Below are 21,393 nucleotides of genomic sequence, written 5' to 3' on the forward strand. Positions count from 1 at the left end.
GTGAGGCCACTACGCCCGGCTCCAAGCTGCTTTATGGATAGCCTGAGTGGTCCCTTACCAGGCAAGGTTCCTGTAGATCTGCCAAGCTGTTTCTCCACGAAGGCTGTAGGAACTATTACCTTACTCCCCAGCAAAGCTGTGGTTCTATTTCTTTAACCCCCAGCAAAAGCTGTGGAACCTTTCCTTTTTCCCCAGCAGAGCTGTGAGAAGAGAAGCTTTCGTGCAGGTGAGAAAGAGAATCCCACACATCCTTCTGTTAGGCTTCCCACAGTGAGACTGAGACAAAGTCCTCCTTTCCCTCCAAAACCCTAGGAAAAGGGGCGGGTCTAAAGATTCTAACGATGATTGCCAAGTTGTTGGCCCTATGATTGCAACCTGAGGGAAGCTACCTTATTGAAAAATGCATGGCTTAAATAGATTCATGCAAACTAGCAGTGCAAGAAAAGGAATTTAAATCTCCTGGCACTGCTGTGCCAGCACATTCAGACTTAGGTTGACCCTGAGCGAAGGCTGGGTAAATTACTTTGGAGGGCCACATCCAGCCCCCCCCCGGGCCCTATTTTGAGGACTCCTGGTCTATAGTATGAGCAAGACTTGCAATAAACAGCAGATGCAGGAGCTTCCTTTATCTTTTGTTGCAGCTATTTACAGTATTCACAGCTCACTCCAGAATCCTCCAATCTGCCGTACATAATCACACCACCCAACCACAGCTTACTCTCTTGGTGTTCTTATATACACTTGCATGGTGCAATGTTCCATTCATGTTTTCATTATCTTATACACCTGATGCAGACCTAACTTAAGGGTTTCATTGTCCTCATGCTTTATCACTGTGACTCAGCACTTACAATACTTAAAGTAACCCAGCATTTTAACTTCAAAATAGGTTGGTATAGTTTAAAACTCCAACAAATTCTGGAGATAACACATTATATAGCTGTCATGACTATATAGACCAGGGGTCCTCAAACTAAGGCCCAGGGGCCGGATGTGGCCCTCCAAGGTCATTTACCCGGCCCTCGCTCAGGGTCAACCTAAGTCTGTAACAACTTCAAAGCACACAACAACAACAACAATCCTATTTCATCAGTCAAAAGCAGGCTCACACTTCCCATTGAAATACTAATAAATTTATATTTGTTAAAATTGTTCTTCATTTTTATTATTGTATTGTTTTAAAGTGGTTTTTGCATTACAAATAAAATATGTGCAGTGTGCATAGGAATTCATTCATGTTTTTTTCAAATTATAATCCGGCCCTCCAACAGTTTTAGGGACTGTGACCTGGCCCTCTGTTTAAAAAGTTTGCGTACCCCTGATATAGACAGTGATTGCATTAGCTTCTATTTTCTTACTATATTCAGTGCAGGTGTACTTCCATATGTCTGTCCTGACTCTCTCGTTTTTTATTGGTGGATGTTGTGTGTAGCACACAGCCCTGAGAAACTTTCCAAATATTGGCCTCTGGCTCGCATCATCCCCAGGCAGCATGGCCAATGGTGAAGGATGATAGAAGCAGAGTCCTACAAAGTATGCATCCCTGCTGTAGATATACTTGTGTGGTTTTTTTTATCACTTTTCCTTTCCTGATCGCATGAGATTCCTGATAGTTCCATCTGCTGAACTAGTGTCAGACTGCTGTGATGGACTGGATGAGGGCTAACAGGTTGAAGCTTAATCCAAACAAGACAGAGGTCCTCCTGGTCAGTCGTGGGGCTGACTGGGGTATTGGGTGGCAACCTGTGCTCGATGGGGTTACACTCCCCCTGAGGGCGCAGGTCCGTAGCTTGGGGGTCCTCCTGGACTCAATGCTGTCATTTGATGCTCAAGTGTCGGCGGTGGCTGGGAGGGCCTTTGCACAACTTCAACTCATGTGCCAGCTGTGACCATACCTCGTAAAGACTTGGCCAGTATGGTCCACACCTTGGTTACATCCAGATTGGACTATTGCAATGCGCTCTACGTGAGGCTGCCCTTGAAGATGGCCTGGAAGCTCCAATTGGTACAACGGGTGGCAGCCAGGTTCCTTACTGGAGCAAACTATAGGGAGCATACAACGCCCCTTTTAAAACAGCTTCACTGGCTGCCGATAAGCTGCCGGGCCAAATTCAAGATTCAGGTTATGATCTATAAAGTCTTAAACAGTTCGGGCCCTGCCCATCTTTGCGATCGCATCTCCTTTTATGAACCAGCGCAAACTTTAAGATCTTTTGGGGAGGCCCTCTTTTCGCTCCCACCACTGTCACAAGCACGGTTGGTGGGGACGAGAGAGAGGGCCTTCTCGGTGGTGGCCCCCCGCCTCTGGAACACCCTTCCTGGAGAAATAAGACAGGCCCCATCCCTCCCCTCCATTCGTAAGAGCCTGAAGACCTGGTGGTTTAAACAAACCTTTGAGAACGACTAGTTCTAGCTCTGCCCCAGATACTGTTGAAATTGGCCATATCTTTTTCTACCAATTACCCAGGTCACTTTCTTCTATTAGGCCCTGGAAATGTACAGCCATAGACTCTACCTAATTTCCCGCACCCTCTAAAATCGCACTAGCCCGGCCTGGCCTTTTAAACTGCCTTCAACAGGCAGTATTGTTTTAAATATATGTGCTATTGTGGTTTTTAATGCTTATATTGTTGTGTTAATTTTATGTTTATGCTGTTTGTATGTATTGATTATGTTACTTGGAAACCGCTCTGAGTTCCCTCGGGGAGATAGAGCGGTATATAAATAAAGTTTTGTTGTTGTTGCTCCTAATCTTCTCCATGTAACACACAACTTTGAAGCATTCTTTAGTGTTAAAATGACAATGCTCCGGATTAGACAAATGTCTCACGAAAATGGAAAGCTTAAACTCCTAAATTCTTGAAGCCAAAGAACATGCTGTCAGCATCTTCCATAATGCAAATGGCATTTCCATTTCTATAGCATTTCACATTCCAGGAGCTGTCATAAACCTTCGTATTTCCTGGTCCTTTAAAATTAAAACAAATTGAGGTGTGTGTGAAACAAGTGATGCCTTTGTCAAAGTGGGCAGAATGTGGGACACCTTCTTGGATAACAGTATACATTTAACAAGGTTGCTTGCTAGAATATGGAATTAATCAGTTCACTTGAGTGACAATGTCAAAGAGTCGTAGAAGTGTGTGTGTGTGTGTGTACTTTGAAAAGCTTGTATAATCTTTCTGGGGAATTCTAATAATAAATGTGATCTTGAACTCTATAAGGAGAACAGCCTTTTCTAGCTCTGAATATGTTATCTTTAGTTCTTTCTCTCTTTTAAACTGTACCATGTTGGCTACATGAACATCCCTTCCCATTCCTTCTACAGAAGGAGAATCGGCCTGCAGCTGAGTATTGAAGGAAGTTTCCATATTGGACTTGGGAGAGCGAGTTCTTCATCACACCTGAGGACAGCTGGCTAGCTTTGCAGGTACAGGATGGGCCATGTGGGCTGCAGCTTGTCCTTCCTGTGCCCTCCAGCTGCTCTCCAACATCTGGCTCTTGAGGTGAGTGGGAAACCACACTGCTCACATCAGCGAAAAGAAGGAAAGACAACTTCACACTGAATCACTTCATCATTGTGCAAGGAAAATTGAAGTGAAACATTTCAGAATGGATGATCTTTGCAACACTGGATCAAGTTGACTACAGTAGATAATATAGACTTACCACAAGAGATTATCCGTCACATTCTCACCAATAAGACAAACTACAGTGAATGAGAGACAGAGCTAGTGCATGTACATATCGTTTCTAATATTCCACCATTTAGCTGTGTTGCTGGCATTTTAGATGGACTTTGGTTTTTTTGATGTTAGTGAGAGGCCAAGCTCTTCATATGCTTCTGTGAAGGTGTTTAAAGTGACTTGTAGGTCTTCCTCTGAATGAGCACAGACTGCCGCATTTAATTACATAGAATCATAGAGTTGGAAGAGACCTCATGGGCCATCCAGTCCAACCCCCTGCCAAAAAGCAGGAATATTGCATTCAAAGCACCCCTGACAGATGGCCATCCAGCCTCTGTTTAAAAGCTTCCAAAGAAGGAGCCTCCACCACACTCCGGGGAAGAGAGTTCCACTGCTGAACAGCTCTCACAGTCAGGAAGTTCTTCCTCATGTTCAGTTCATATCATCATCATCATCATCATCATCATCTTATTTAATTACTTATTAATTGCCCTCCATTCGAGAATGCTCTAGGCGATTTACAGCTAAACTGTAAAAGATAAAATACATACATACAGAAATTAAAAATTAACAGAGATCAAATGCTCTAGTAAAAAGCCAGGTCTTAAGTGCTAGAGTAAAAGGTCCTAAGTTACGCATGGCTCTCATATAGGGTGGCAAGGAATTCCACAAGGGAGGGGCAGAAATAGAAAGAGCCCTGCGTCTGGTACTTTCCAAGTGCACTTCTCTAGGACCCGGTATATAGAGTAAGTCACGTTGGGCTGGTCGTTGCGACCTCCGATGATGGGAGAAGGAGAGGCGGTCCCTAAGGTACAATGGACCCTGGCCGTAAAGAATTTTAAAGGTCTTATACAGGCCATGGTACCCAGTTGGAAGCCAATGTAAATGTTGCAGCACTGGTGTTATATGGCATTTCATGGGCGTTCTTGTGAGTAACCTGGCTGCGGCATTCTGAACAATACGGAGCTTTCAGGTCGTAGACATAGGAAGGCCAACATACAGGGCGTTGCAATAGTCCAGCCTAGACGTGACTGTGGCATGGATGATAGTTGCCAGAGCCTCCTCAGATAGGAAGGGTACCAGTTGCCTCGCTTGCCGGAGATGGAAAAAGGCCTGTTTGCTGGCAGCAGCAACCTGAGCTTCCATTGTCAGCTGCAAATCCAGGATGACACCTAAGCTCTTAACGGTGGGCGAAGGAGATAGGGCGGCACCATCGAAGGTGGGTAACGGATGAGTCAGACCTGCCGGGCGGCCATGCCAGAGAATCTCAGTCTTCGCCGGGTTCACCTTCAGTCTGCTAGCATGTAGCCAGTTCGACAGAGCCTCCAGACATCGGGTGAAATTGTCTGGAATTGACGTTGCTCCAGGCTCCAGGCACAGAAGGAGTTGGGTATCGTCTGCATATTGGTAGCAGTCCAGGCCGAAACTCCGAGCCAAGCTAGCAAGGAAAATCTCCTTTCTTGTAGTTTGAAGCCATTGCTTCTCGTCCTAGTCTCCAGGGAAGCAGAGAACAAGCTTGCTCCCTCCTCCCTGTGACTTCCTCTCACATATTTATACATGACTATCATATCACCTCTCAGCCTTCTCTTCTTCAAGCTAAACATGCCCAGCTCCTTAAACCACTCCTCATAGGGCTTGTTCTCCAGACTCTTGATCATTTTAGTCGCCCTCCTCTGGACACATTCCAGCTTGTCAATATCTCTCTTGAATTGTGGTGCCCAGAATTGGACACAATATTCCAGGTGTGGTCTAACCAAGGTGAAATAGAGGGGTAGCATTACTTCCCTAGATCTAGACACTATGCTCCTATTGATGCAGGCCAAAATCCCATTGGCTTTTTTTGCTGCCACATCACATTATTGGCTCATGTTTAACTTGCTGTCCACGAGGACTCCAAGATCTTTTTCACATGTACTGCTCTCGAGCCAGGCGTCCCCCATTCTGTATCTTTGCATTTCATTTTTGATAGAAGCCATTGCATAACAGTCATACCCTCCTTTCGGGGTCCCGGTTTTGGTATTTACTCATTGCTCTCATAATAGTCTCACTCCCCGCCCGCACACCTGCCCCTCAGAGTTATGGGACTGCCTATGACGCTGTTCAGAAGATTCTGCCCCACTTTCTGTCCCTGTGACAATTGGATGTTGAAAATGTTCACTTGTCATAGAAACAAGGATTGGTGGGAAAGTGGAGACCCCTTTCCCGCATGAGTGGGTTTCTCTTCCTGGTGGTAGATTCCTCTCACTTCTTGTCTCACCAAGTCAGGATGGATGGGGCACTCCCAGGCAAGGCTTCCCTGCTACTTGTAGGCCGAATGTCTTATGCTACCATTTCCAAGCAACTGTGCCACCCACAATCCTATCTCCTCTCCTGTCCAGCCAGGGTCAACCAGTGGGCCAAATATCCCCTTCAAACTTGTCATCCAAGCCCACCAGCCAGTACCTCATTCCTCGATACCCCAGACACACCCACAGACAGCAACCTCATTCCAGTCGGTTTGCATTGAGTTGTGTTTCTGCTTTTCATGCCTGCAGGTGATAATGCCCTTCTGCAACAAAGAGTCCCACTTCCAGCCCCAAACCCAAGTTCCTTTGGTGGCCAAAGACCTTGAAACACGTAAGCCATTCTGATTATTTTTATGATTATTTTTGGGAATATTTTTGTGAATATTTTTGTGAATATTGTAATTATTTTTGTGAATATTTTTGCAAATATTTTCATGATAATTTTTGTGAATTTATTTCATTATTTTTGTGAATTGTTCCATGATTATTTTGTGAATTATTTTGTGATTATTTTTTGAATATTTTCATGATTATTTTTTGTGCTAAGGTTAAGGATTTATTTGAGAATAAAATCCCAGCAATAGGAATTTATTTGTGAACAAATCCCAACTGCTATTAACCAAATATAATGGATGGAGATTTTATTTGGGTTTATAAATCCCCAAAAGCTGAATGCCAGTTATAATGGAATGTGGCCTTAGGTAATGTAAAACCCAAATCAAAAAGCTGTAATATAGCTGGAACTTTCTTCTGGCCGGATAACCTTTTGAAAGAACTCTGTCCCCCACCAAACGTATAAGCAATGTTAAGCCCTTGGCTTACTACAGGTATCTGTAGCTAGAATGTGCTGGATTCACACTCGGGCCTGTGCACTGAGGTAACACTGAAAGGATTTCTCCTTTAGAATATACGCTGCCATCATTAAACCTTTTACTTCGTCAGTAAAATGGCTTTAAAACTTCTTGTACAGTGGCACACGTGAGGCAGATGTTTTGAACAATAAAACAATGATGTTTATTTAAGAGAACTTGAACAAAATAGGCAATAAGCTTAGTTGGATTGAAAGATTGTCTTAAAAGTGTGTGGTTTCTTTGAGCAGTTCAGACTTAGTTACAAATAAAACTCCTTTCTCCCTCCAGAGATTATTGACAGGATTTCTTCTCTGAAAGTAACCCCAAACTCCACACAGTCCTTCTCTTTTGGGATCTGTCTCTCCAGTCCCCAGTTATCTTCCCTAATAGCTGTAATCTTCCCACTAGCTATATCTGCTAGCTAACTGACCACTTCAGGCCTCTCTCACTACTCTCTTCTCCACTCCAAACTCCTAGCTCCTTCTCCTTTGACACCCAGATTCAATCTCCCTAACAGGGTTTTAAAACGTCCCCTTAAAGTCTTTTTTCCCCCTTTTCCAAGTTTGCACACTCTCTCCCAGCCAGTCACTAACTCCTCTCATTTCCCTCCAAGTACCTAAGCTCACCCCCTTCAGGAAATGAGATTTTAAAATGGATGCCCCCGGCACCCTTTCCAAAATGGCTGCTGAACTTCCTGGGCCTACATTTTTAGGCTTTTCCTAGCCTAACAGGTAGGTAATTCACTAAACCATCCTGATTATTTTTGTGAATATTTTTGTGAATATTGTAATTATTTTTGTGAATATTTTTGCAATTACTTTTGTGAATATTTTTGCAAATATTTTCATGATTATTTTTGTGAATTTATTTCATTATTTTTGTGAATTGTTCCATGATTATTTTGTGAATTATTTTGTGAATATGTTCATGATTATTTTTGTGATTCACTGTGTTACCAACCTTGAGTCCAAGTCAAGCAAAACCCTCTTCTTAGAACAAGAGTGGCCATTGCCAAATAGACGGGAAGGTCAAGAGGTGGCATAATGTTTACATATTTGAAAGGATGTCGTATTAAAGATGGAGACAATGTGTTTTCTTCAGTGGCTTATAATTTTGTCTAATTTATCAACATCTGAATTTATGCAGATTTCCAGTTTTAGGATGGCTATATAGATTTCAGTCTTCTTTTCCACATAGATGTGCAAACATTTTTGTTTATGAATATATATTTTATCCTGCCGGGTGCAGTGCAGAGTTGGGGAAGTTGCATCCATCTACAGGTAGAGGTTTTAGGAAGTGATCGGATACATCATGCATTTTTTTGCTCAGCAAGACAGATTTGGAAACACATCTGTGTATCTGCACATATGTGCACCTTCTGCTATTTAACGTTATCTCTTTCTCTCTCCTGCTGTTGTCAGGTGACCCAAGGACAACACAATGACAATGTCTACAGCTGGAGGTTCTGAGACTAAAAGCACAATGAAGAAACAGAACCCACCTGAGAAGAAGCCGGCAGGAGCAGCCACCCCTTCCCGGTGGCACCGCCACAGGTTTCGGCGCAAAGTCCCCTCTGAAGTGATTGTAAAGGGGCAGCTTCGCATGCGCTCCCCCTCTGGAGCCTTTGTGATGGTGGGTGTCTCTGTCGTCTTGGTGGGCATGACCATCGCGGTCATTGGGTACTGGCCTTATCGTTCTAGGTCTGGAGGCAGTAGGCCAGGGAATTCCAACGGCACAGATGAGATCAAGAAGGAAGTGCGTATTGTTCCACATCCCATCCTTCACAGTGAGAAGCTGAAGCTCATTGGGCCTGTGATCATGGGCATTGGACTCTTCATCTTTATCTGTGCAAACACCATGCTGTATGAGAACCGAGATATGGAAACCCGTTTGTTGATGCAGAGGGAACTCTACTCCTTGGGGACGGGTCTGCCACTGAACACAAGCAAAACGAGTGGCTACTTTCAGGGAAGGCCCAGTCCCCCCACACTCCAGGCCAGTGCGGAATGTGTGGAAGGTTGCTATGAGGTGGACCTCTCTTCTAGTGGCTTCCAGTCATACTCCAGCCCTATGAAGAAATGGGCCAGCAACTGCAGCTCCAAAAGGCTTCAGGCTACCACCCAGCTCCTTCACCACAACAGCATCTCGCCTTCCCTTTCCTTCCTGAGCATCCACTCAGACTCTGGGAATGCAGTGCCAGAAAACGTGGCCTGCCCTTCCACACAAGGAACTGAATCATTCGCCTCCACATCTGTCAACACCTTGTCACTGCCTCTCATTAAACTCAACAGTTGTCTTTTTGAAAAACAAGGCGTTTCTCATATGATTGTGCAGGATGTGGAAGGAAATGCTGTTAAGTTGCCAGAGGAGGAGGAGGAGATCCAGAGGCTCTCCTGGACTCTTCAAACAGATCGCAATAGTAGGGCTCCCCGAAGACATGAACTCAGTGACAGTCATGTAGTTATTGATGTGGACAATGAGCTTCCTTCTGCCACATCAGCTGAAAAATGCCTGCACCCTCCATACATAAAAAGAGAATTTGGTTCAACCACTCAGGTCTCCATTTCAGGTCATTCCAAGTCCCTAGATCTTGGCCAACAGAAGGTGCTCTTAATGGCATCAGTCAACAATAAGAAAAACAGGAGCTGGCCTAGACTTGACCACATTGGCCTAGTCAACTATGCAAAATTGGAAAGCAAGGGCGAGTCTTCCGATAGGCTGTTGGAGACGATGAGAGAGCCTACCAGGGGGAAAAGCAAACATGCATCTGGGGAACTGGACACAGACATAAGCATTGGAATGTGACTTGCATTACAGAGACGATGGATACTCTTGTTGTTCCCGTTCTGTTCATCTGCTCCACTGTTTTGGGCCTTTGATCTGAATATATGTAGCTTTGCGACTATGGCTGCTTGGGCCATTGGAGGAGGGCCATGTTGGATGCTGCTCAGTGGGTTACCTTACAAGAGCCCTCTTCAGCACATCTCCACTCTGCTTGCATGTGACTCTTTGCTTTGAAAAGGGAATGAGCTATGCGTTCTGATGCAAAAGGGGTGGAGAAAGCAGGTCCTTCAGATCACTCTTCCTCGTCTATCCTTTAAAGACACGTTGTTGGGACTCCAGAGCAAGTGATGTGATGGCGAAGGTTCCAATGCCTCCTAAAGTAGCAAAGATCTGGTTTTAAATCTTGTGAGATTATACTTTTATACATAGATCCTTGTTTCCAAACTCATTGGGGATTAAATGCAATCCCTGCCTGTGATCTTTTACTCCGAGGTAGAAAAGCAAATCTTTAATCAGTTGGGCCTTGGGCAAGCTGCACATTTCCAAGTCAAAAGCCTGCAGATTTCTTAGTGACCCCTTGCCCTCAGCAACATTTGGAGAATCACTGGCTGCTTACGGCCTTACAGGGTAACTCATTAACATTTGCCTCACTGCTGTGAAGATCTTGAGTTCTTAGTCATGCCTTAATGATCATTTACAATTCTTTATTTTCTGCAGAAAAAAATGTTCCATCTGACCCCCTTCTCTTTATAATCCATTGTTCTTTTGCTTTAGCCCTTAAGGTATTTTTTAAATGATAAGGGGAAGTCCTAAAGGCTGATTGGAAAAGAGAAGGAGCCCATGTCCCTTCTCACACATTGGAGCAAAAGAGCAGCTGGAAGCATGCCAGGGACTGGAAAGGTTTCCCTTTTCTTTTCTTTTCTTTTCTTTTCTTTTCTTTTCCTTTCTTTTGGATTTGGCATATAAGTGGATAGTGGAAGGAATTCTAAGCTCCAAAGAGCATACCCCCAAGTAGGACCGCTGTCTGGAGCTGCTCTCAGTCAGAAAGTGCAGATTGGTCTACGAGTTGAATTTGCCCTCTTGGTGAATGATATCAATCAATCAATCTTTATTATGGTCCATAGACCCAATTTGTTGTTGTTGTTATAGTAATTATTATTATTATTATTATTATTATTATTTTATTTTTGTACCCTGCCTCCATCTCCCCAAATGTGCCTAATACAATGCATAAAATAAACACACAATACAATACAAAATAAAGCCAATAAAGTTGGTTTAGGCTCAAAAAAGTGCCCAATAACCACTGATGAGAACTGTCTTAAAACATACATTTATTTATACCCCACTTTATCTCCCCCGAAGGGGACTCAAAGCGGTTTAACATAAAAACGTGAGCATAACAATTTAAAATATACAGATATATGAACAGCTGAGAAAGTGCAGAGCAGATTCATAAACTTGTGAAGGATATGCCTCCATCCTGACCAAGCTCTCCTTAGGCACAGGGAGCTTGCATGGAGCAAAACAAAGCTGTGCCCAAGGCATTGGCCTCCTTGTGTCTTCCTTGCTTGGCTCTCAGCTGTGTGCTCTGTGACAGTTATTGGCTGCTTTCTCCTCACTATAGGTTCCTTCTTACCCCAATCTCGAAACAAGAAGAGGAATATTGAGTGAAGCTGGCTCCAAAGGGCAGAGTGTTGACGACAACACCCTCCCCTCACTTTCTCCATGTAGGATTCTCATGGGTTTCAAAACTCATTACAAAATTAGGGGGTGCCAGCATTTCATTTCTAAAGTGTTTCAAAAGTATTGTGAGTGAAAATTTTGTTACTATAGTGAGAATAATGAAATTTCGTTACTTTTTTGTTAAAGTAATTGCGCAAGTGGGGAAACTTCAGGGGCTCCTCCATCTCTCATTTTTCCAACTATTGGGGTGAAACTTGCTATGATTATAGAACACATAGACCACTGTGAGTCCATCAAGTTTCAGAACATTTCACTTATCCACAGATTTCTGGGGAATTTTCAAAGATTTTTTAAACAATGTTTAAAAGAAATTATAAGAGTGCTCTCCTTGAACTTTCTGTCCAATGACACAAGATAACAGGGGATCATTCCTCCCAACTTTCAGAAATATTCATAAATCTACTGATTTTAAGGAATTTTAAAAAGTTTTGATGAAAACATTTTTAAAGTCATAACTGTTGTCTCATTGAATGTCTCTCATATTAACCAATAGAAACCAGTATTAATTAATTGTACAATTTTCATAGAGGGCCATCTAGTCCAATTCCCTCCTTCCGGTCAGAAGGGCACTATCAAAACCCTCCTGAGAGATGGCCATCCAGCCTCTAAGCTAAATAATATACTTCCTCTATTTAGGTGGAAGGGATTCCCAAGGGCCATTCATTTAGGAATTTCTTCCCAATCCAGCACTAATTTACTTGCTAGAAGTCTCAGCCAGCCCTCCTCTTTGCAGAATAATAATAATAATAATAACAATAATAATAAATATTATTTATTTATATTCCACTCTATCTCCTCGAGGGGACTCAGGACGGATTATAGAACACATATACGGCAAACATTCAATACCGATTATACAATTAACTAAGACAGACAGTACATAAACAGAGGTAAAGGCTTCCCATCTTTTTCCATCTCTGGCATCTGGAGCCTGTGCTTGACTCTGGCCATGGGTTGGGATGTGTGTGTGCTGTCACTCCATCTTCCATACCAAGGAGTCCCACCATCTCTAGATGTTTTCCCAATTGAATTGCTCATATCCTCATTGGCACCTTTTATTACTTCCCTGCCAACGTGATACCTATTTATCTTCTCACTTTACTGTTTTTGAATTGCTAGGTGAGCAGAAGCTGGGCTGACAATTGCAGAAGCAGAAGCTGGGCTGAACACAGAATGTTTTTATTTGAGAACACAGAAATGCTGGACCACTCTCACAACCACCATGTCAGACTACACAGAGAAGCCATTGAAATACACAAGCATGTGGACAATTTCAACAGAAAGGAGGAATCCATAAAAATGAACAAAATCTGGCTACCAGTATTAAAAAACTCTAAAATTGCAACAGCAAAACAACAGAGAGGAAGCAGGCAGGGACATCTAATTACCTCTCAACAAGAGTTTGCTCCAGGCACAGTCAGCCCATTGTATGCTAATCAAGGTGGTCAGTTGAAACATTCACACCTAGCTCCAGCAGACAAGAGTCCTTTGTCTTACCCTGGTCATTCCACAGATATATAAACCCTTTTTCCTAGTTCCAACAGACCTCACTACCTCTGAGGATGCTTGCCATAGGTGTAGGCAAAACGTCAGGAGAGAATGCCTCTAGACCATGGCCATACAGCCCGAAAAAACCTACAACACCTCAGTGATTCCGGCCATGAAAGCCTTCGACAATACAACTTAAAATATACACATATACAAGTCTTAAAACAGTATTAAACACCATTAAAAGCATATAAAATCAGAGCAGCCCCTGACTATCTTAGAAACCTCCTCCTTTAAAGGCCTCTCCGAATAAAAAAAAAAGGTCGTAATCTTTAAATTTTAAAAAACGTTAGATTTTGAAAATATGGATATCCTATGGCCGTGTAGAAGGGTCCAGTTGGAAGTCCGACTTGACCAAGAATGTAAGATCCAACAAATTCCTCACCAGTCTTGTGAAGAATTTCATTTGGAATCAGGGGATATGATAGCCATGTATAAATATGTGAGAGGAAGCGACAGGGAGGAGGGAGCAAGCTTGTTTTCTGCTTCCCTGGAGACTAGGACGCGGAACAATGGCTTCAAACTACAAGAGAGGAGATTCCATCTGAACATGAGGAAGAACTTCCTGACTGTGAGAGCCGTTCAGCAGTGGAACTCTCTGCCCCGGAGTGTGGTGGAGGCTCCTTCTTTGGAAGCTTTTAAGCAGAGGCTGGATGGCCATTTGTCAGGGGTTATTTGAATGCGATGTTCCTGCTTCTTGGCAGGGGGTTGGACTGGATGGCCCATGAGGTCTCTTCCAACTCTTAGATTCTATGATTCTAGGTTTGGTCTCCCTTCCTCAAAAGGAAATTCAAGCCATTAGAAATGCCTCAGATACAACTAGTGACATTGGGAAGCCCAATGCAACCTCCACCTTTCACACTGGAGATGTAGCCAGTGAAAACACAAATCACATTATCAATTAGCTGGCATTTGGGGCGGTCAGGCTACCTCTGCTGGTTTTAGCCAAGATTATTCACAAAAAACAGTCACAATGAGAACAACTTGACTATAAAGAGGGAACAAGGTCTCACATTGGGAAGCTTGCATAATCTCTCATTTCCATAGAGCTGAGGCACCCTGAATAGAGGCTCCACTCCTGATCTATGCCTGCATGGTTAAATACAGACATAGGTTGGGGGAGTGGAACCTCTTTCCAGAAATTAATGGATAATCAGATGGTTCAGCCAAGTGGACATAGGGTCCTTCTACACATTTATTTATTTATTTACTTACAGTATTTATATTCCTCCCTTCTCACCCCGCAGGGGACTCAGGGCAGATTACAATGTACATATACATAGCAAACATTCAATGCCATAGACACACAACATATATAGACAGACACACAGAGGCTACTTAACATTCTAGCTTTTTATGAGGGTATTCTGGTTGCTTCACCGTCCATTTGTGACACTGATGAAGTACTTCCTCATTCTTTGCATGCTTGCTGGAGATTTTTATGGCGTCGTAAATTAGTTAAATTAGCCTTCCCGCATATGCGGTACCTAAATTTCCTACTTGACAGGTGCAACTGTCTTTCGGGCTGCAAAGGTCTATAGCAAACTACACAAATTGGTCGGGAGCTCACTCCGACCTGGGCTGGCTTCAAACTCATGACCTTTCGGTCAGTAGGGATCTTAATGCAGCTGATTCCCAGCCAGCTGCGCCACATGCCTTAAAAACCAGAGGAAACTGAGATAAAAGGGAGTGGTGGCTAAAGGACATTTGGGGAAAGTGCATTACTAACTGATAAGCATATGTTTGAAAGGTGCACTCAGAACCCGATTCCAGCCCCAAAATGCACATAGCCACGTGCGTGTATATCCCTGCAGTCAAGGAAAACACATGACTTCCTTCTGATCCCCTGGTGTGGACTGGTCCAGCCCACCCAAAAGCAGGCCCACACTTCCCATTGATATACTGGTAAAATTGTCCTTCATTTTAAATATTGCATTGTTGTTCTTTTCTTTCTTTCTTTTTTTGCAGAGGAAGTCAAAAACCTATAGTCGCCCCCCCCCCCCCCCCAAATAGTCTGAGAGATTGTGAACTGGCATTTGGCTTAAAAAGTTTGAGGACCCTTGACTTAACAGGCTAGACACTGATGAGTGATGTCTGGTGGTGTAAATACAGGTGTTTAGACTCTACATATAACAGTAAGATCCTGGCATTTTTGTTATAATCCTCTCAAAGGATCGGCAGATGGCTGCAGGAAGAACTTTGCCGGAGGCCTGTGGAATCAGGCATCCTATCTCACTCAGTGACTTATAGAATCATAGAATCATAGAGTTGGACGAGACCTCATGGGCCATCCAGTCCAACCCCCTGCCAAGAAGCAGGAATGTTGCATTCAAAGCACCCTCAACAGATGGCCATCCAGCCTCTGTTTAAAAGCTTCCAAAGAAGGAGCCTCCACCACACTCCGGGGCAGAGAGTTCCACTGCTGAACGGCTCTCACAGTCAGGAAGTTCTTCCTCATGTTCAGATGGAATCTCCTCTCTTGTAGTTTGAAGCTATTGTTCCGCGTCCTAGTCTCCAGGGAAGCAGAAAACAAGCTTGCTCCCTCCTCCCTGTGGCTTCCTCTCACATGGCTATCATGTCTCCTCTCAGCCTTCTCTTCTTCAGGCTAAACATGCCCAGCTCTTTAAGCCGCTCTTCATAGGGCTTGTTCTCCAGACCCTTGATCATTTTAGTCTCCCTCCTCTGGACACATTCCAGCTTGTCAATATCTCTCTTGAATTGTGGTGCCCAGAATTGGACACAATATTCCAGGTGTGGTCTAACCAAAGCTGAATAGAGGGGTAGCATTGCTTCCCTAGATCTAGACACTATGCTCCTATTGATGCAGGCCAAAATGCCATTGGCTTTTTTTGCTGCCACATCACATTGTTGGCTCATGTTTAACTTGTTGTCCACAAGGACTCCAAGATCTTTTTCACATGTACTGCTCTCGAGCCAGGCATTGTCCCCCATTCTGTATCTTTGCATTTCATTTTTTCTGCCAAAGTGGAGTATCTTGCATTTGTCCCTGTTGAACCTCATTTTGTTAGTTTTGACCCATCTCTCTAATCTGTCAAGATCATTTTGAATCCTGCTCCTGTCCTCTGGAGTATTGGCTATCCCTCCCAATTTGGTGTCATCTGCAAACTTGATGATCCTGCCTTCTAGCCCTTCATCTAAGTCATTAATAAAGATGTTGAACTGGACCAGGCCCAGGACGGAACCCTGCGGCACTCCACTTGTCACTTCTTTCCAGGATGAAGAGGAAGCATTAGTGAGCACCCTCTGGGTTCGTCCATTTAACCAATTGCAGATCCACCTCACCGTAGTTTTGCCTAGCCCACATTGGACTAGTTTGTTTGCCAGAAGGTCATGATGGACCTTGTCGAAGGCCTTACTGAAATCCAGGTACACTACATCCATTGCATTCCCCACATCTATCCAACTTGTAACTCTATCGAAAAAAGAGATCAGATTAGTCTGGCATGACTTGTTTTTGATAAATCCATGTTGACTATTAGCGATGACCGCATTTGTTTCTAAGTGTTTGCAGACCACTTCCTTAACAATCTTTTCCAGAATCTTGCCTGGTATCGACGTGAGGCTGACCAGACCATAATTGTTTGGGTCATCCTTTTTTCCCTTCTTGAAGACTGGGACCACATTGGCCCTCCTCCAATCTGAATCCTTCTAGAAAGCATCAAAGTCAGACATGGGCCAACTTGGGCCATCCAGGTGTTTTGGACTTCAACTCCCACAATTCCTAACAGTCTGGGAGCTGAAGTCCGAAACACCTGGAGGGCCAAATTTTGCCCATGCCTGATCAAAGTCCTAGTACTTGACATGGTGTTTTCCCAGAGCTGATGCAGCTGTCTGTCACAGGACAGCATAGATACAGCCATTATGATATTGACAGCACGACACTCCACAATTCTGTCTAATATTGTTTTAAATCACTTACATCCATGGCCATCAGTAAACTGAACTGTCTGTGAACTCTGCAAAGAAGCACTGCCTTTTGTCTTATCTCACGTCTTCTTGTAGTTTACACTCTTCTCTTATCATCAGCACATTTCCCTTGGACTTCAATGCAGTTGGTCCGACTTGTGTGGCAAAATAAACCAGGTTGCCTGCGTACTGATATGGTCAAGGACTTCTAGTCTAAAGATAAATCATATTGCTAAACGGGAAGACCTGTCCAGTTTTGCCTGGATTGAGAATGGGAATGTCCTTCAATCACCTCCCCCAAACTATATTTGAAACCACTGTATTGTAAATAAGACCATCCTGCCCCAAAACACCTTTGGAATTTGGTGTAAATCTGCCCAGCTGTTGGGGAAATGAGGTAGAGGGTCCCACCAGCTTCCCCCAAAATTTGGATTTCACACATCCCACATGGTCTCTGTTCCCTTGTCCACGATCCAGAGGATAATGGTCTCTGGAGGTTTAGGTCCTGAAGATTTTATCTCATACCCCACCTGTAAGCTCACAGTAGCCGCTCCCAGAAAAGACACAGGACGCCAATCCGTAATCAATCAGGAACTTTTACTACTGGACATGCATACACAACGAAAGCCAGGATTGGCATACAGACGCAAGTCAACCCTTATATACCCTCCCCCACATTCGAATCCCCTCTTCCCGCCGACCAAGGATCCCGCTCAATATTCCCCGCCAAACCACCAACTGCCCCTCCCAAGGCTACCAGCTGCAAATCCTTATCAGTCCTCCATGTCAGGAATCCGTTTTTTTGCGCCAACATCCAAGGCCAGGAAACCGAGTCCTGACACCACCTGTCACTTTAGCTGTGCCTTATGATATATTGCTGTCAGACCCAGATTCTGCCAACCTAGCAGTTCGAAAACATGCAAATGTGAGTAGATCAATGGGTGCCGCTCCGGCAGGAAGGTAACAGCGCTCCATGCAGTCATGCCAGCCACATGACCTTGGAGGTGTTTAAGGACAATGCCAGCTCTTCGGCTTAGAAATGGAGATGAGCACCACACCCAAGTTGGACACGACTGGACTAAATGTCAGGGGACAACCTTTACCTATGATCTATTGCACTACAATTCCCATCATCCCCATTAGGGAGTGTGTGGGTGGTAGTTTAAAAAAACTTGAAGGTGCCCCAATCCTGACCTAAATCTAATCTAGACCCTTGTGCTCTCTGCCCACTTCATCCCATTCATTAACTACTACTGAGCCACCCACTTAAGAAATGGCAACCTACTGCGTTCATCCCATGATGTAGACTTCAAATGTAGGATACAGATAACTTGGCATTTAAAAAGGGGTGATAGTATGATAGCTGGATCTGGAAGCTCCGAGCGTTACGCACAACAACGGTTGTGAATAAGGGAAGGGGAGAACGGCACACTGAGGGCGGGAATATACTTTGTAGTTGCATTTGGTGGAAAGATAGAAAGGTGAGGAGGGTTAGGATAAGGTTTAGGGTAAGCTTTAGGGTTTGGGGTAGAGTAAGGGTTAGGATTATGGTTAGGATTAGGGTTGGAGGTTAGGGTTAGAATAAGATTTTGGGTTAGGATAAGGATTCGGGTAAGGGTTCGGGTAAGGGTTAGGGTTTTACCATTAAAGAACCCTTACTTTCCTTCTATAATATTTCATAGAATCATAGAATCATAGAGTTGGAAGAGACCTCATGGGCCATCCAGTCCAACCCCCTGCCAAGAAGCAGGAATATTGCATTCAAATCACCCCTGACAAATGGCCATCCAGCCTCTGCTTAAAAGCTTCCAAAGAAGGAGCCTCCACCACACTCCGGGGCAGAGAGTTCCACTGCTGAACGGCTCTCACAGTCAGGAAGTTCTTCCTAATGTTCAGATGGAATCTCCTCTCTGTGTGTTCCGTTCTGTGTTGCGCAAACAGCGCTCCCGAAGGAGCAAAGTGGAAACAGCATAATGCTCAGAACTTCCGGATCCAGCTTTCATACTATTACCTAAAAAGGGTTGCAAAGGATTATCCTTTCAGGTTCTTTCTAAGATGATGGGCAAGTAACTTTTTTGCAAGTTATTGGGATAGGGATGGGCAAAAGGGCCAGTTCTGTCATGGGATGGTATTTGTCGTTCTCAGCTTTAAAATGATACAATTACGCAATTTGTGAGAGGAGCCGAAATGTCCCTTTGAGAAAAAGCTCCGCCATTACCTTTTGCTCATGGAGGAGGGATGATTGGGAGTATATTGTGCTCCTTTCTGGGGACTTTCTTCCCTCCCTCCCTTCCTTCTGTGTGTTGTGTGTGCCATGTGTTACCTCCTCCTCTCCTTTCACTCCTTCATTTCCTTCTTCCTACACAGGGAAGGAGGGAGAGAAAAAGAGGAGAATCGCAGGTGAAGGGAGAGCCCCCCCCCCCGACTCCTACTTCCCTCCTCCTCCTCCTCCTCCTCCCCCTTCAGTTGATCCCAAGGGCCATCTAGTCCAATCCCCTTCTTTCTACCATGTAGTAAAAACACAAGCAAAGCACCCCTGACAGATGGCCATCTTGCCTCTGAATAATAATAATAATAATAATAATAATAATAATAATAATTTCCTCGTTTGCAAGTGTTATTTCCTGTTTAATTGTGTAATTGTTCTGCTTCAGATATTTCATTTTTGTGCCCACAATCTACGTTAAATGGGTGGAGACGCTACAAGATATTCTGTCATTGAGAAACTTGAGCAAAACGTGCTCTAGCAGGATGATGTCCCTCCTGCAAAGATAAAGTTTGTGCAGTTTTATTAACTTTTCCCATGTGTTAACAATAGAACCAATCCGGAAATGACACTGATAACACAGGAACAGAAATCATAGTCAATCGAGAGAGGTGTATTTTTTCTCAAAGGAAGAGTGGGCGGGAACAACTCTACAATGGGAGGGCAAATCAATAGAGAACTCCTGAATAAAACTGATAGTTTGCTAGTGTGTGATGGAGGTCAGAAAACCATCCATTTAATTTCAAAACGGAGTATGCCTGCACTGTGTGGTCAACCTATTCTTCCAAACACTTGACATGTTCAGTGGGATGAAGTCTTGTGACTCTGAAACCCTTCTGCAATATTAAAAAAAAATGCCTGCCTTTCCAAAGTTTCTTCTTCTGGGAAATGGCAGCCTCTGGTTCTTATTTCCAAATGGTTTCTTCTGTAGTTTATCCCTTTCCCAAAACTCCCTGAGGGCCTCGGCCACCTTTTGACATGTGCCTGGTTAAATAAACTTGAACTAAGTCCGATCTTTTTGCTCTTTGCTGGGGAGAAGTCATGTAAAAGGGCTGGCTTTAGCAATCTAAAAATAACCAGCATTAGAATCTTGCCTGTCTTTTTTAGTTCAGTTCTGTTCTGTTCCCTTCCTCAGCTGAGCAACGCACAGTTTTGGCAGGGGGTGGCATTTTCCTTTTCATTCCAGAAGCTGATTCATTCTCTTTTGAAAAGCACTTTTTTCTGCTGTTTTCATTATATTTCCTAGGATATGTATTAAGCATGTGCAATTGATTTTAAAAAGTTAGGGGGTGCTGGTGCTTTTGATATCGAATTAGAATTTAGAGGCTCCCGGCCAGGAGAGAGGAGCCCTTAGACCCACCAACGAGAGTCCTGTACCCTGGCGAGCAAAGAGAAAAGAGCCAAGAATTTTCCCTGAATTTTCCCAAATAAATCTCACCAAGGTTGAAGAAAAGCCACCGAGTTGTATTTATTTCATCCAGCTGGAACGGATGTCAAACCGGGATAGTTCGTCAGGAGAGACATACATGCAGTGAATTTTTGTACATTTTTATAGAAAAACAGAGCTCTCAAATTTCAAATTTCCCGCCCCCTGGCCCTTAGCTGGCATCTCTCTGATTGGCTGTCACAGGCATGTAGCCAGGGGGAGGGCTTGAGGGGCTTCAGCCCCTCCCCCCGAAATTCTCATGGTGGTCCACGAGTAGGCCTTATGGGTACATTATTTAAACTGTTATGTTTATTCAAAACATGATCTGATCACCATGCTCAATATATCTCATATGCATGGAGGTATTGGGGTAACGATACAAAAGGTTTTCTAGGGTAGACCCTCTTTCACTCAGACTCAGCCTCCCCCCACGAATCAAATTCACCCCCCCCCCCCGAATCAAAATCCTGGGCCTGGGCTGCTGTCATCAGCTGGAGGGGAGGCGGGGCCAGCGAAGCCGCACCTCAGCCAATCAGAAAGCCAGCGCCACTTCCAGCTTTCGGCCAATGAGGGTGGAGGAGGTGGTCCTTGGGAAGAACAATGAAGCAAATGTCCAGATGATTGAATTAAAATGACTTAATGTGTCCAAATTGCTGGTGATAGATCTATGAAAAGATCCCTCAAGCTGGGCAAGTTTCTTGAAAGGTTGAGATATGCAGATGTGGCTGGCACAATCGCCCAGCCCTGGTATTTCCTATGTTTCTCTCGGTCCATGGAGAAATGACAAAAGGGAAGGAAATTGGAACATCTTGGCTTCTTTTGAAAGCAAGATGCCTTTTGTTGGGAAATGACTGGTTTTCCAAGAGGCTCCCCCCAA

The 21,393-nt window shown here is 44.0% G+C and overlaps 1 protein-coding gene across 3 annotated transcripts in view; it reads left to right on the forward strand.

The window, feature by feature from the left end:
- Positions 1-10,088, forward strand: part of TMEM200B (transmembrane protein 200B) — a 63,613-nt gene extending 53,525 nt beyond the window's left edge. For 2 of the 3 annotated variants that reach the window (XM_060784648.2, XM_060784650.2), the window contains exons 2-4: positions 3,326-3,503; positions 6,218-6,299; positions 8,241-10,088. In XM_060784648.2, coding sequence (XP_060640631.2) covers positions 8,260-9,624 — 1,365 coding nt within the window. In that variant the 5' untranslated portion in view covers positions 3,326-3,503; positions 6,218-6,299; positions 8,241-8,259 and the 3' untranslated portion in view covers positions 9,625-10,088. Of the gene's footprint in view, positions 1-3,325; positions 3,504-6,217; positions 6,300-7,432; positions 7,551-8,240 lie in introns of all 3 variants that reach the window. The other variant, XM_060784649.2, reaches the window with a different exon arrangement.
- The last annotated feature ends 11,305 nt before the right edge of the window (positions 10,089-21,393 follow it).

The sequence above is a fragment of the Anolis sagrei genome, chromosome X (assembly GCF_037176765.1).
Source record: "Anolis sagrei isolate rAnoSag1 chromosome X, rAnoSag1.mat, whole genome shotgun sequence".
Taxonomy (NCBI): domain Eukaryota; kingdom Metazoa; phylum Chordata; class Lepidosauria; order Squamata; family Dactyloidae; genus Anolis; species Anolis sagrei.